Genomic DNA, 16,252 nt, shown 5'->3' on the forward strand with positions numbered 1-16,252 from the left:
AGCAGATAATAGCTCCTTTCCCCCAGATGTAACCTCCTATTAGAACATAGCACCACCAGTTGCTGACTATGACACCTTCCCTCTTCTCACCAGGGGACTATGGCTCAGTTAAAAGGAATAGTCTGGCCAGGTTACACTGTTCTGGAGAAAGGCAACAAGGTCACACACATTTGGCTCCCAACATCTGCATTACCCATAGTCTACTACTGTTAATAGTTTATCTTGTACTAAGTCAGTGGAAGAGAAAGACATCAAATGCAGAGTGAACCAACTCCAGGGAAAACAAAGTGTGCTACAAGGAACCCAGAGGAGGTGAGATATGGACCATTTACCTTCACACTTACCAGCTAAAATGAAATGAAAATGTGCCACAGCAATGGGTGAAATAATGTCAGGAAGCTGAGAAGGGCCAATAATTTTGTTGGTTGTAAAACAAATAAATTATCCATGTGCATAATTGGCGTTTAGTCTGGGAATGAATTCGAGAAGTTTCCCAAACATAGTCACTGAGGATGCTTTTAGGAAGCCTTAACCCTCTGACACTTCCAGCCCCTTCCACCTCAAAGAACTTCTCCAAGGTACCTGGTGCTCACTGAACTCTTCTTTATTCTAACACATACTTGACTTAATTACATCGAAATTTTATTTTATTTTTTTAAAGATTTTATGTATTATTTATTTGACAGACAGAGATCACAAGTAGGCAGAGAGAGAAGAGGAAGCAGGCTCCCCGCTGAGCAGAGAGCCCGATTTGGGGCTCGATCCCAGGACCCTGGGATCATGACCTGAGCTAAAGACAGAGGCTTTAACCCACTGAGCCACCCAGGTGCCCCTACGTGGACATTTTAATCTAACAAACATATATTGCCCAGATGACTTAAGAACTACAAGGAAGTGGAACGAAATCAAGATAAAGTCTCTCTTAAGGAGACTAACTTGGAGGGGAGATGACATATACAAAGAGCTATAATACAAGATAGAATATAATATATCTCCATTCATTTAGTCAGTGCCTGTTAAGTGTACTTTGAGTGTGAAGGAAGCTTGGAGGGAAGGGGAAGTTTTATTTATTGAGGTTCTGGGGAGTTCTGGGAATTGCTTTAAGAAAGAAAGGCTTTCAAAGAGGAAAGTGACAGTCGAGCTGTATTTCAGGAATGCTGAGACATTTAAAGCACTAAGAGATAATATTCTATAAGGAGCTCATCCAGAAGCATAAGCGAGCCCATGTTCTGGGCTGGCCTTTATGCTAAACAATGGAAGAGATATAAATGAAAGTAAGGTTTGGTCCTTGCTCTTAGAAAGCCAACGTTGAGGGGCACCGGGTGGCTCAGTGGGTTAAGCCTCTGCCTTTGGCTCAGGTCATGGTCCCAGGGTCCTGGGATTGAGCCCCACATCGGGCTCTCTGCTCAGCCTGCCTCCACCTCTCTTTCTGCCTGCCTCTCTGCCTACTTGTGATCTCTGTCTGTCAAATAAATAAATAAAATCTTAAAAAAAAAAAAAAAAAAAAGAAAAGAAAAGAAAACGTTTAACCTGACCATGGAACATAACATTCTGGTTAGGAATCTAGAACATTTTGCCTCCTTTGCTTTATGGTCTTAAACCATTGAAAAGGATCTCCTCTGATAAAGCAATATGACACCACGCTAATAAAATGTAACAAACTGTTCCCAGCCATCAGAGAACCTCTAACCCTTAACAATACATCAGGATTTACACAACTCCTGCATGAAGACTCCATGCCTGTGTCTAAGAGCTCAAGGTTCTAGGGTAAAGATGTGTATAGTTGACCCTTGAACGACATGAGTTTGAACTGTGTGGGTCCACTTGTTCATGGATTTTTTTCAATAAATACAGTGCAGTTCTGTAAAACAAATATACAAAAACAAAAACAAACAAAGAGATTAAGATTCTAATATGGATTCTGTCCTTACCTAACCACAGCCATTTAAAAGGACTGTTTAATCTCACTGGGGCAGAGCTTGTTTCTCTGTCATGTTAAATACTAAAACTCTCTCTTACCTCCCAAACAGAATAATGAGGAGTAAATAAACTCGCAGATGTGAGAACATTTTGATAAACGGAAAGTGTTAACTCGAATTTAGGTATTATTATTAAGAACTTTCACACAAACCACATCAACAAGTTCAACTGAGTGCAAGGAAATTTTGGGGACTCTGAAAGCCAGGACAGCTGGGTGAGAGGTTCATCCGTAAAGGATTTTGAGAGCATGTAGTCATTTCGTGGACATTGTCACACAGTATTGTGGACTTGTATTTGTACATACTTATGGCAATTGAACAGATTTTCAATAGAGATGGAATGAGAGTCTGTAACATGGACTCCAGGGTTGGAAAACAAACAGATAAAGAAAACGGCCAAGTACATTTCCTCTACAAAAGCACAGTTAGTTGGCAAGTGTCATAGGAAAGTTTGTGCCCAAGCAAAGGTTCTTAAAAAGGGGTCATTTAATAGATGATTTCTGAAAGCAGACAAATAGACTTTGGTGAGCCATGGCATAGTCAAGCCATCTTGCACTTACTTTCTCTGAGCTGGTCTAACAGAACTGGCACAAAGGTTACAGCAGCATGAGCCAAAGGAATAGCTTTTCTGCACTGTGCTTGGAAGTGACATGGGAGGTGTTAAGCCATTGGACCAGTAGCGTTCCAACAAGCTCTGGTATCATGACATTAAGAGTGGGGATTGAATAATGCTGAATGGCTTCTCAACCACCTAATCCCAGTGACATCCGAGCATTTGAGTGCCAGATCCTGTCTAATTGGCATTTGGCTCCGCAGAATGAGGCTGGTGGCCATGCTAGGTGGCAGACACATTGTCCAGTTTGCCCATCTCGACTGTGTGATGACTTTGCGTGGACTTATAGGCCATCTGTCTTCCAAGACTGAATTTGTAGAAATTTCTCTGTGCCTGAAGGCTTTGAAGGATGTTATTTGCATGTGTTTGGCAATTTTTATTTTTTTTAAGCTAACCTGTTTTTTTGTTTTTCTTTTTCCCTAACCCACAAAATAATGCCACATCTTCTGCTGAGCATTTCTCTGGTCCTCACATTGGCCTAACACGTTTCCTGTTGTATTTTATTTTTCTTCCTTAAAGTCAGACTTATGAGTTATAAAAATGCTAGAGGAAGCCTTTAAATCACTGGCAGAGTTTAGAATGTAAATGAAGTCTGAAAAAGAATTTTAGACCTTGACAGACAAATCTGAATCAAAGAGCTAATCCTCACGCCTCTGCCAGATGGGTCACTTGTCCTGCCTGAGCCCAGCTTCTTTTAACAGATTAAAGTCACACGTTTTAGAGAGATAAGTAAATCATGGGGGGGTAAACTCTTCCTTGGTCACATTCAGGGCTATTTTTAGGACTAATTCAGAAGCCAGATAAAGTTAACTGCCATGGAGGCAAGACCCTCTCCTTTTCATCCTCTGTGTCCCTCCTCCGGGCCAGTGCTGGGAAAGTTAGGGGGATAGACAGCTACAGTCTTACCCCCAACCATCTGTCTCTCTTCATTCCCCGCCATGGGCCCGGATCTAGCACTCGCACTGTGTACCCCTGTGACCTCAAACAAGCGACTTACCTCTCTAAACTTCAGTTTGTTCAACTGAAAATAGGATGGGATTTTTCTCGTAGGATATCTGTGCCTAACAGATGGTCAGTGCTCAAGTGAGGGTAGCTCCTTCTCCAGTGATGATGATGGCAATGGTGATATTTTTGTCATTATTTACCTTCTCCCAGATTATGTATGGTGTCCTCTACAGCAGGATAACATAGTAGTTAACAGCACAGAACACAAAGCCTGACTACCTGGGTTACAATCCCATTTTATCCCCTTGTAAGCTGTGTGACATTAGGCAAACTACGTGCCTCAGGTTTCTCATCAATAAATTGGACGTAAAAAGTATTACCCACTTCACAGAGTTATCATGAGGATGAAATGAGTGAATATTTATATATACTAAATAGTTTAGAAAGGTTTGTTAAATAATATGCTGGAAATAAATTCAATTCAAGGAGCTCTTCAAAGGCTGGTTCTCTCTCTCTACCTTCCATATCCTGCTTGCACTTATATAAAACACTTCCTTTCAAGTCAGAATCCATTAATAAGAAAAAATACTGTGTTTGTAAATACACCATTATATTTTCTTTCCTTGAAGCTCCATGGCATAATTTTTTTCTTGAGCCTTTTGCTGCCGCCGCCTTCCATCTACCTTTAGGTCTAGTTCAGGAACAGTTCCATGGTAGTGCTTTGATGCCACGATGGGGTCATTACCAAGGTAACCAACCTGACAAAAAACACAAACTCAACAGAAAAGAGTCTGACAGTGGGACTTCCATGGCACCTTAGTAATGTGCCATGAATTCTATTTAGAGATCAGCTTTTAAGCATACCCTGCTATACTTTTTTCTTCCCCTGGTCATGTAGCTCCTAAAAAGTATCTTGAGAAAGTATGGGGCTGAGGACTCACCCCCAGGCCCAGAAGTCTCAGTGCACAGAAGAACATTAGCTTGGGTTACCGGACCTTAACAAAAATCACTTTCATAAGCTTATAGATAGAAGATGAGGACCTATGGATTTATTTCAGATATGCTTCTTACTTGGGAATTTAAAAAGAAATTCTACCAGGGCTGAACAAAGAAGTTAGGAGAGGGTGTTGACACGGTGGGTAACTTGTCATTGCAGAGTAATGAAGTACAATCAACTCTTCTATTGTTTAAGAATTGATTTGCCCTGGGGCACCTGGGTGGCTCAGCTGATTAAGCCTCTGCTTTCAGCTCAGGTCATGATCTCAGGGTCCTGGGATCGAGCCCCGCATCAGGCTCTCTGCTCAGCTGGGAGCCTGCTTCCCTTCCTCTCTCTCTGACTGCCTCTCTGCCTACTTGTGATCTCTGTCTGTCAAATAAATAAATAATAATCTTTAAAAAAAAAAAAAAAGAATTGATTTGCCCTATTCTGAATTATCCTAGCCCCCTCTTTCTGGTCTCTTTTGATGGCTTTAGACATTTAATGCTGTCTGATTAGTGCATCTGCCAGGGGCTAAGCAGAGGGAGGAAATAAAAATCATTCTGCTGTTTCTAGCCACTGGGGAACACCAGAGCTTGGAACTTTCTGGAGCATCTCCAGGAAGAGTCATAGCCTTCTCTCTTCAGGACATCATACTTACCTGGAGCTTCCCCAAAACTTGGGACAAGGAAGTCTTAGTCAAAGAGTGCCCTCAAACCAGTAAGAAAAGATGTCCCTTAGCTCTCCCTTCTCTGCCAAATCTCTCTTCCCTGGGGCAAAGTTAGAATATTTTGTTGCTGTGTGTACTGGAGAAGGGTGATAGGACTTGGAAAGGAAGAGAGGAAGTCTCTCATCTGTTAAATACTCCCAATACCCCAGAATTGAATATGCAATTTATTTCAGCTGCCTTAGAATTTAGTTCCAGAAGTCTCCTTAAATAGTTTTTTTTAAGATTTAATCAGATAATTTCTCAGGCAGTGCTTTGAAGTCAAATTGTAATTTTACATGAGAGACTTGGGAAATAGAATTACATTAAACCAAATTAAATCTGGATGGTATTTTCTTCTGATTGAATGAAATCATGAGGGACACATCCCAGGACCACCATAAGGGGAGCTGGAAAATTCACTGACATTCATAAAATCAAAGGCCAGCTTGTTTCTGTCATGACTGCCTTAGAAACTTGTGGACATTGACCTGTCCTTACACACACTCCCATACCTGTTCCACACCAGCAGCCTTATGAGGTTGGTAAGAGAAACCAAGGGGACCAAGCACATTTCTAGCTGATAAGTACCTGAGAGCTCAGACTGCTTCTGTGACTCTGACTACTCTCTACCTGAGAAAAACCTGACTGACAAATGACCCATCTAATGCCTTCTGTGACGAAATATTAGTCACTGCTTACTCTTCACTAGAAAGATGTAAATTAAAGAAAACTAGAGAGACCTGTGAAAAGTCTCTGACCAGGCAAAGTAGGTCTATAACAGAAGACCTTCTGTTCCTCCCATCCGATTCAATTTTACCTAAAAGTAGTAGGATAAAGTGATAAAGTATGTGAAATCTGACTTTTTAAACTTAAAAATTCTGTAGTCGGTGTAGTAGAAAAATCATAGAATATCAGGAGAAATCTGATGGTCTGAATATATTCATCTAAATTCCCTTTAAACCAACTAAAATTGCATCAAAGGAAATATTTCTTAAAGGCATAATATGGGAAGGGTGGAGACAATAGGTTAAGGGATAATAATTACATAATGTTGGCAGCTAGCTATGTACTTATAGCTATAACAGTTCTAAGAAAACTGATCATGATCTGACACGTGAAAAGCTGGGGACCAATATGAGTTATTCCATGAACACTTAAAAGTCTTAAAAACTGATGATCTTAGGTTCATCTGAACATGGGTTTAACCTAAAATAAGGAGGACTAGTTAACTATTGTTTAAGGAATAGTCAGAACTCCCACCTGGATAAAGACTGAAGGTTTACTCTCTGGAGACAAGAGAACAGAGGGTCTGAAGATGACACAGTACCAGATGAAGGAAGGGTTACCACACTGAAAGCAAGGAGATAAAGTTACATATTTTATGTGTACATAAACTTACTGAGCGCTGAGTCCTCCCTTCATCTTTCCCCATGTGCTCTGGAGTGCTGATGTGCAGGCCTCCACTCTCTTGGCAAGTGATTAGATAGATCTTCTCTCAGGACTCTGATCAGCCCAAGATGAAAGACCTAACTGTACTGACGTTAAGGGTTGCTCCAAAGACACAAAGAATGATCCCTCTACAATGAAAATTTCTTTTCAATTTATAGTCAGTTATCCAGATGCATTCAAATATCCAATCAAACTTTTTAGTTTACCAATTTGAAATATAAACAGAAAACTAAAAATTACTGAACATATGAAGAAACTTTTCTTTTCTTTCTTTTTTTTAAATAAAAATAAGGAAGGGCACCTGGGTGGCTCAGTTGGTTAAGGCTCAGGTCATGATCCTGGAGTCCTAGGATTGAGCCCCATGTCCAGCTCCCTGCTCAGTGGGGAGTCTGCTTCCCCCTCTCTTTCTGCCTCTCCCCCTGCTCCTTCTCTCTCTTTTTTGCTCACTCTCTCTCAAATAAATAAATAAGATCTTTTTTAAAAAAAGTAGAAATAAGGAAAATATGTAACTTTGGACAAAATAATGGTTATGTAGTGAGAAGAAAAACTTTAATTATACATATATTATTTATATCCTTAGAAAGATAACAAGATATTGCACTATTGAAAAAGAACACAATGCTGTTTTTTAAAGAAATGTCAGAGAACACAAACTGGCTCTTAGACATTGAAAAAAAAAAAAAAAGACAGGAGAAACAACACTAAAAGAAGTGTTGGGAAAAAAGCTGAGGAAATCTTCCAGAAAGTAGAAAAAGAAATAAAATTAAAAATAGAAGAGAGGATGTATTAAAATGCAAATTTGCCCAAATAATGTTCTAGAAAGAAAAAACAGAAAATTATCATAAAGATTATTCATGAAATGTTCAAATAAAAGGATAATAGCTTTCATACTAAAAGGGGTCAAAGAGTGCCCAGCATAGAAGACAAAGATAAGCTTATAACAAAGCACAGTGTTGCAAAATTTCAGGAAACTGGGACTGAATAAGATGCTAAAAATTTCCAGGAAGAGAAAATAAACAATTTTTTAAAATAGGCCACATAACTGTTTTAAGGATGGTGAATCAGTAAGTCTTCAGATCTCTTAATAACCACACTAGAAGCTAAAAGACAATGAAGCAAAACTTCCCACAAAAATTTAAAAGAAATTTTTTCCAACCTAGACTATTATACCCAGCTAAACTAGTTAATCAAGTCTGTGAGTGTACTGAAGCCATTTTAGACATACAAGGTTCGAAAATTTTCACACTCATGAACACTTTCTCAAGAATCTACTGACAATTGTGCTACCACTAAAATGAAAAGGCTAACTATGAAAGAGGAAGACATGATATACAAAAAAAAAAAAAAAAAAATTAAAGAACTTCAACAAAGAATAGAGGTGAAAGAAATGGAAGTTAATCAATCTAGATTGGAGTAGGTCATAAGACTCCAAAAAGACTTCTTCAAAAAAGTGAAACTGGGAGGACATGTGTTATATTTGAACATATTGCAAAGAGGTTTAGATAACTGATGGAGCATTTGAGTTGGATTCAAGATACATGCAAAGAAATTAAGCAAATGACAAAACAAGACAATTATTAACCACAGGGAAAATTTTTAATTGTACATGGAAAGAAAAATAATTATTTGTTTACTACATGACTCAGCCCTGAATAGAATACATAGTCATGATAATATAAGCACTGAATACTGATCTAACTAAACTACAATGTAACTATCTCAGAAGGATGAGAAGAATGTGTACATGTGCTGTGGGGTAGAGTAAAGAAAGAGCACTATCCTCATCTCCCATGGTGGGAAGTCAAAAAATAGTACCACAAACATTATTTTGAGACATAGGGGTAAATACCAAAAGTATCAACAAAAAGATCTGGAACCATTTGCTTCTAACAAGGGAAAATGAGGGGGCTTATTTCTACTCTCCATCAGAGTAGAAGTGGTTCTACTTCTATGAAAGAGATCTAAATTTAGAAAGCAACCCTTGCCTATTGCTTGTGGACCATACTGTTTTCCCCCAGACATCTCTTGCATTAGTGTCTGTACATCAGAAGCAAAACAGTGGGGTGGCTCCTTAACTAACTTTGTCACTCCACCAACTGGCCACATTCAGCCAATTCTCCTCTATCTTCTGCCAGACTGGGCACCAGAATGGTAAAAGAGTAAATGGAACAAAACTGGACCACAATGAGTTGGACCAGAAGGTTCCTATGTAGCCAACATGAAATTATGAGTTTGCTAAATGGGACTCCAAACTCTTTAGCTACGTGTACAGTAGGATATCACCCCAACTGAAAGTAACCTGAACTGCACATCAAAAGGCATCAAAAAAGAATTCTACGTGCTATGTTTTTTAAGTCTTGAAGGTCAGGACGCTGATGTACACATCCTCATTATTCTCAACTTCTGACACACAGAGTTAGGCCCTCACTACAAATGTGCTCATTAATAACCACCACCAAGTGGTGCCGCAACTTCAGGTAAGGTCAAGATTTTTGTTCTTCCTGGAGAGACTCGATCTGAACCATCTTTTCTTAGATGCCTGGAACAGGTATTCAAGGGAGAAAGTTCTGTTGATCTAGCTTTCTAGAAACTAGGACTTGAGAAGGTGAAAGAACCAGTCCACCAAGCTCTTGATAGACCTTTCTGTTGTAGTCTCCAGAGCTCCCTTTTGTGGACACAGATCCTCCTTACTCTTAATTTTTCCCAAAAGCCATTGGATGTCCCCAGGTTTGGGGACGGCATCAGAATAGCTTGTGCCTCATAAATATACAAGAGCATTTGCATGTGCACTTGTAAGCGTGAGAAAAATCCAGCTGAGGGTCACTGGACACACCAATGGTTTTAAAGCATCCCTGGAAGATCTCATCTTGTCACAACAGAGTTTCAAATTTCTGTCTTCCTGAAATGTTCAGGAGGACACCAGATGAGCCTCAGTCATTATCTGCCCCATGGGAGGGAGGGAAGTAGAAGGAGGCAGAGGTATCGTTGCTGGCCATGACATTTGTGCAACAGTGCATGACAGTTTCTTTGCAGCAAAGAAATCGCTGAAGAATTATGAGACATATGAATGGCCCTTAGGGAACATCGTTTTGTCATGCCACTTGCCTCTTTTATCTTTTTCAAGGTTGTTTCTCCCCACTGAAGTCAGATCTTTCCACTCATGCCTCACCAGTTTCCTTTTTCATTGGACACCAGAGCTTCTGAACAGAAAAGTTTCATAGAGCAACGTTTTCCTATTCCTTAAGGGAATTCTATTTTTCCTACTTTGGTAGGTGCCATGATATGAGTGACATGTCCAGTTGGAAATGTACCAATCTTCTATTAAGAAAATATGTAAGGGGCTTTATTTGTAGCCTTTGCAAGCTGGCCTCATCCTTCTGGACTTCTCTTCTTGGTTTTATTCCAGAAAATTGTAGCATTGCTTTTAGTTGTGATTTGATGTTTTCTAATGTCACTCTATTATGGGACAGTTTGTTTTAATTTAGCTAGTAATCATCCCTAACATATTAAACTACTTGAACTCACTGAGGTTTAGAGGGAGAAGAGACTTAAGAGCCCATATAGTTTACCCAGCCTGTGGTTGAGGAATTTGTCCCCGATCAGTTACTGCTGACAGAAATGGAAGCTAGATTTCTTGTTCTGTTACTAATTTTTTTTTTTAAAGCAATGTTTCCTATCCTAACTCTCAAGGTTTTTCATTTTTCTATGTTCCTCAATGGGCCAGGAAAAAAAAAATTTAATCAGTTTTGCAAAAACAGTGCAAGGTTGTTGGAGAAAGGACTGACACATTTAAGTCAACAGCAATAATCCAGCTGTAGGTCATATGCAACAAAGGAAAATCTTCTAAAAGTGTGCTTTCTGTCCCAGAACCAGTCAGAACTATTTTTTAAGTTAACTTATGCCCCAAAAATCTGCATTTTTGCAAATGTACTCCTGACCCTCATGACTTATAAGCCTGCTATGCCTTATCCTTACTGTTTCATTGACTTTTCTTGACTTTGACATATCTCTGCCTAGTCATTTGATGCATCAGAAGCCTTGCATATTGGCTCCTTTACTAGCAAAGCCAAGCTTTGGAGTTGAAAAATTGCTCCCAGGTGTCTGCTCACCTGCAGTCTGCAGTCATATTCTGAGCTGTCCTCCAAACTCTTGCATTGTTCTTATTCAAAGTTAAGTAAATTCCTTCATGGGGGATTTTTTTAATTATTTGACCAAATTAATTGTAAATAGTCCTTACAAGTACTGACTCACTCAACTCTTATTGTTTTTTTACTGATTTTAATCTAAACTAAAACATTATGTTAAATCAACTCCTATGAAATAATAAAGATAGAGAAGATAACCAAAGTTTATGTTTAATTGACCTACAGAATATTAATCAGCTTTATATACAATTTAGCTATATTTTTATAGGTTTGGGGGGTTTTTATTTGGGTAATGTGCTGACACACACATATGTATGCCTTAGTGTTTCATAGCCCTCTTTGGCTTTGTCATTTTCCTAGTTTATTCAGTAATGAATTAAATACAAGTTTGACACATGTTCTTTGGTATATAGTAAAGTATAACTTGATCTTAATTACAATATCCTCACTTGAGAATAACAAATACATAGCTTTTGTACCCCCTACTTCTCTGTCCTGCACCCATAAAACATAACAAAATCAGTCATAAGTGTGGCTCAGAATTTTTCTCAACATAAGCCTCCAGAAAGCACTAGACACAATACATGGGCATCAATGTTCAAGTCAAAACTAGTCACCCTTATAATATTGGCATGTTTTGTTTTAAATGCTCTCTAGAGTCGCTGGTTGGACCAAAAGATATTTATTCCTTCAAGATATCAGACATGACAACCTGAGAGTCACCACACTGTAAAAACAGTTGGTTTAGTCCCACAGTATTTTATTGCTGTCATTTCTATGCCTTCAGGAGGAGCGTTACACTTGTGAGCTTTCCACACTCCACAGCCCCCTGGTGTGCACAATATTCCATCAGTCACATTACTTTTTCTTTGCTGGCCCCTAAGACACTTGCCTTGACTCCCTGTCCTCTGAGAAATAACTGGAATTAGGACTGAGCTGGATGAAATTGTCATTGGCATCTGTTAAAAAATGCCAACATTAGCAATTTCATATGATTTGACGTGATTGGACCAAAGAATCAAAATGATGTTCTCCTTGGTGATCTTCCAGTTTGAAATGAACTTATTTCCTATTTTGAATCACTAATCAGCTCCCCACCCCCCGCAAAAGGGCTGATTGAACACCTACGGTGCACAAAGCACTGTGGTAGATTCCAGGACGACAAGGATAAAACGCGCACCTGGCTTTGGAGGAGCTCACGCCTGGTTTGCAGGGCATGAATGATCTTACTTTTATGAGATTGTGAGTTCTGTGAAGGCAGAACAGAGGCTGTGCTTCATGGTGCTTTATTTTTCTGTGGACCCATCACATGGCAGATGTTTGATGACTCTTTGTTAAACAATATGGTAGAGAAGTGGAAGGTAATGAGAGAAGCAAGAAGGAAAGGAAAGAAGGAGGGGAGAAGCTGCCAAGATGGACATGTCACAGAAAGAAAGGAGGACAATGACAAAATTGGCTTTTAAAAAAAAATGTATTTCTAATGAATTTTATACTCCAGAATAGTTTTTAAAGCCATCTATTGAAATAACATTGACTCTACATGCATTGATTTTAGTTTGTTTCCAAAATGAAGCCAGTCAGAAAGGATATACGCATTTTACCATAAATGAATTTTAAAACCAAGGCTTTGGGCACAGTACCCAAAGCGTTCTTATCAACAGTAGCATGTTTGGAACAATTGCTTTGTTAGGTGATGGTGATCTGGAGGCACAAACTGTGGCATCTATTAAAAAGGTGCACAAACAGGAGAGCCTGGTGGGCTCGGTCATGGGAGCATGAGGCTCTAGGTCTCGGGGTTATGAGTTTGAGCCCCACATTGGGTAAAGAGATTACTTAAAAATAAACTCTTTTTTTTAAAAGATTTTATTTATTTGAGGGAGAGAGAGAATGAGAGCAGCATAAAAGTGGGAAGGTCAGAGGGAGAACCAGACTCCCTGCTGAGCAGGAAGCCTGATGTGGGACTCGATCCCAGGACTCCATGATCATGACCTGACCTGAAGGCAGTTCCTCAACCAACTGAGCCACCCAGGCATCCTACTTAAAAGTAAACTCTTGAAAAAAAATTCACACAAACATAGCAGGATGAGGACCTTCATGCCCTGTTTCTTATTTCTAATGCACGAGAACTTCTTAACACTTTTTCCCTTTGTCATTACTGAAATTATCAAGGTATACGTTAGTGCTGACTTTTAAGAAGTTCACAGTCAGATTATTATTCCTATTTCAGTTTGATTAGGAAGATTTCTCTTTTTATAAAACCCAGCTCTGCAGATCAAGACTCAATAACCAAATTTATTTTTTTAATTTATTTATTCCTGGAAAATAATAAAGGCAATTTAGCTATGTTTCCCCAGAACTGGGAAAAATATTCATCAATTATTTTGAGACATATATTAGATGTGAAAAGATTTACAGTGGCTCCTGTGTGGTTCAGTCAGTTAAGTGTCTGACTCTTAATTTTGGATCAGGTTGCAATCTTGGGGTCCCAGGATCAAACTCCACATCATGTTCCGTGCTCAGGGAGGCATTTGTCTCTCCCTTTTTCCCTCTTGCTCTGCCCCTCCTCTCACACACTCTCTTTATCTGTCAAATAAGTACATAAATAAAAGATTCAGACTATGGTAAATTGTTAACACTAGCTTTGCCACTTGTAGATGACATACCTCTTATCATTTGAGAGTAATGTTCAATAAAAATAGAATTATTATGTATCATGTTTTTACCTACAAGGTTAGAGTAGGGGTGAAGAGAAGGAAAAAAACACTGTTGAAAGAGTAACTTGTTAGAACTTTAACAGAAAGCAAATTGGTTATATATACTAAAAGCCTTAAAAATATGCACTGTCTTGAACCAGCTGTTGTATTCCTGGAAATTCATCTTAAGGAAATAATTAAGGGTTTGAACAAAGAGTTAACCATCAGAGTATTCAGTACAATGTCACTTACTCTAGTGAAAAATTAGAAACAACTTTATTGTCCAATGATAAGGGAATATTACTTAGTCATGCTATGGTTACATATTTATACATATAAAATACAAATTTTATACAAATTTTATACAAACAAAATACAAATTTTATACATATAAAATACAAATATTATAGATTACATGACAATTTTTATCATATATTGTTCCACCAATACAAAGGTTATTATTCCAATTAAGTTTAATCTAATAAAATTAATAAATGATTGCACCTTCATAAAAAATTACACACACACACATACACACACACACACACACACACACACCCTTTTTTTTTCCCCTGGAGGCATATACACAAAGATCTTAACAGCACCTAGGTCTGAAGAAAGAGTTAGGCATGTTTAGAAAAGTTTTAGTTTTCCTTTCTGTTCATCTCAGTGCCTAATTTTTTTTTTCAGTGAACATACAACACTATTATGTTAACATAAAACTATTTCAACAAGAAGAAAGAAATGCTACCCTCCAATGTTTACAAGCAGTGTCTCCACTGCTCTTAAATGTGCTGGGGTTTTGGAGGCTCTGATTGTTAAGGTTGAAGAAATAAACTTGTGGCAATGAATCAGAAGAGTGAGGATGGCCTTTCTGGGCATTCCATAAAGATTATTGCAATATGGGGCGCCTGGGTGGCTCAGTGGGTTAAAGCCTCTGCCTTCAGCTCAGGTCATGATCTCAGGGTCCTGGGATCGAGCCCCGCATCGGGCTCTCTGCTCAGTTGGGAGCCTGCTTCCCTTCCTCTCTCACTGCCTGCCTCTCTGCCTACTTGTATTCTGTCTGTCAAATAAATAAAATGTTTAAAAAAAAAAAGATTACTGCAATAAAGATAAAGGATTATCTCAATATTTAGCATTAGTCACTTCAGAGAGGTTACAACAAAAGCAAAAATCCTAAATAGGGTCCAAGTAAACTGAAGTGTGCGTCATGGCTCTTCCATTTGAAGTAAAGTCATTCTACACAAGAAATTTAAAAACCTCTTTGTTTCTGAGCATTCGATTTTTTTAGTCCTAGGACAGACTCATTTGTAATCATCTATAGTTTCTGTTTCAGAGAAAAAGATCATTAATTGAAAATACTTCTGCTTTTTTTAAATAATAAAACCACTCATGAATAACTTTTTTGATTATCAAAGTAACATATATACAATAACAGAAAATTTGGAAATTCACTCCTAGTTGTATTACCCAGAGATAAGCGCTAATAATATTTTGATGTCCATCCATAAAGTTGATAACCATTTAATTTAAAAACAAGAGATTGGTATTTAGGTATTTAAATCCTCTGAAAGTCAGGGAGGTTCATGTAAATGTATTTTTCTCCATTCTCTGTGGCATTGGTAGATAATTGTGAAATAATATAATCCTCGACTTCTGTTATCCATGTTAAAATGCAATTGTGGCTATTGTCTTCTACCTTGGATGTACCAGAGTTTTCAGGAAAAAGAAAAAAAAGAAGTTCAAGCGACATGATACCAGCACTCTGTAGAAAGGACGCATTCACATTCTTCTTAACTCTTTATTTCCTCCAGGACAGATATCAGTGGATGGCTTTATGCGCTATCTGAGTGGAGAAGAAAATGGAGTTGTTTCACCTGAGAAACTGGATTTGAATGAAGATATGTCTCAGCCCCTTTCTCACTATTTCATCAATTCCTCACACAACACCTACCTCACAGGTACGAATTCATAGTTCTCTGACAATGACTTTAGGCAGTCTCCCCAAATTTCACCAACCCCTACTTTCTGTTGTTCAGAAGGAAAGGCGTGTATTCTTTCATTTCCTGTAAAACACCTCTGAGAACTGAGCTCTGGGAGCAGAGTTTCTGGCTGTAAGACGCCATATCACTTCTTTGCAACTTATCTCTTCCCCAGTTTTTAAGTCTGAAACATATCACATCTGATATCTTTGAGCCAACGGAATTTTTGTGTAACTGAACTGCCTCTTCCGTGGACTTCAAGCCTTTGGCAATACTCTGGACTGTTTTCATGTACAGGAAATTTCCAAAGCATGCACGACTTATGTATGACTTCAAGGCAAATAGCTAATTTTGCCCAAGGTAGAATGGAACTTTAGATGTAAACAGATTTAAACCTGAATGACAACCTATACTTCGTTGTAAATAGGGGCATGTGGTTTGTGTTGCAGGATAGATCGGCAAAGCTAAGAAGAATATAATGACAAGGGAGACCCAGGCATTGTATTTTCAGGGGTGTCGAAGAGAATTTCATAGTCCCAGTTACATGAGACATAAGCAGTTCTTTCATCTAAATTCCTTAAGGCGATCCGTTGATCCCAGTACAAATATATGTTGTATTGGTATCAAATGGGGCATTGGCCTGGTGTCCCACACTCGGTGAAAAAATAGCTTAGAATAAAAATGACCCTGCGACAGAGAGAGCAAAGTAGCCTCCAGACAGCGAGAGTGAGCCGTCTCACGATGCTTCCGTATAATCTGAG

At 38.6% G+C, this 16,252-nt stretch overlaps 1 protein-coding gene across 2 annotated transcripts in view; it reads left to right on the plus strand.

Moving 5' to 3' along the window:
* PLCB1 (phospholipase C beta 1) overlaps positions 1-16,252 on the plus strand; it is a 673,983-nt gene that overhangs the window by 479,370 nt on the left and 178,361 nt on the right. For both annotated transcript variants that reach the window (XM_032859164.1, XM_032859165.1), the window contains exon 10: positions 15,324-15,470. In XM_032859164.1, coding sequence (XP_032715055.1) covers positions 15,324-15,470 — 147 coding nt within the window. The remainder of the gene's footprint in view (positions 1-15,323; positions 15,471-16,252) is intronic.

Source organism: Lontra canadensis, unplaced genomic scaffold (genome assembly GCF_010015895.1).
Source record: "Lontra canadensis isolate GAN:19392208 unplaced genomic scaffold, GSC_riverotter_1.0 scaffold16, whole genome shotgun sequence".
In the NCBI taxonomy this organism is placed as follows: Eukaryota; Metazoa; Chordata; class Mammalia; order Carnivora; family Mustelidae; genus Lontra; species Lontra canadensis.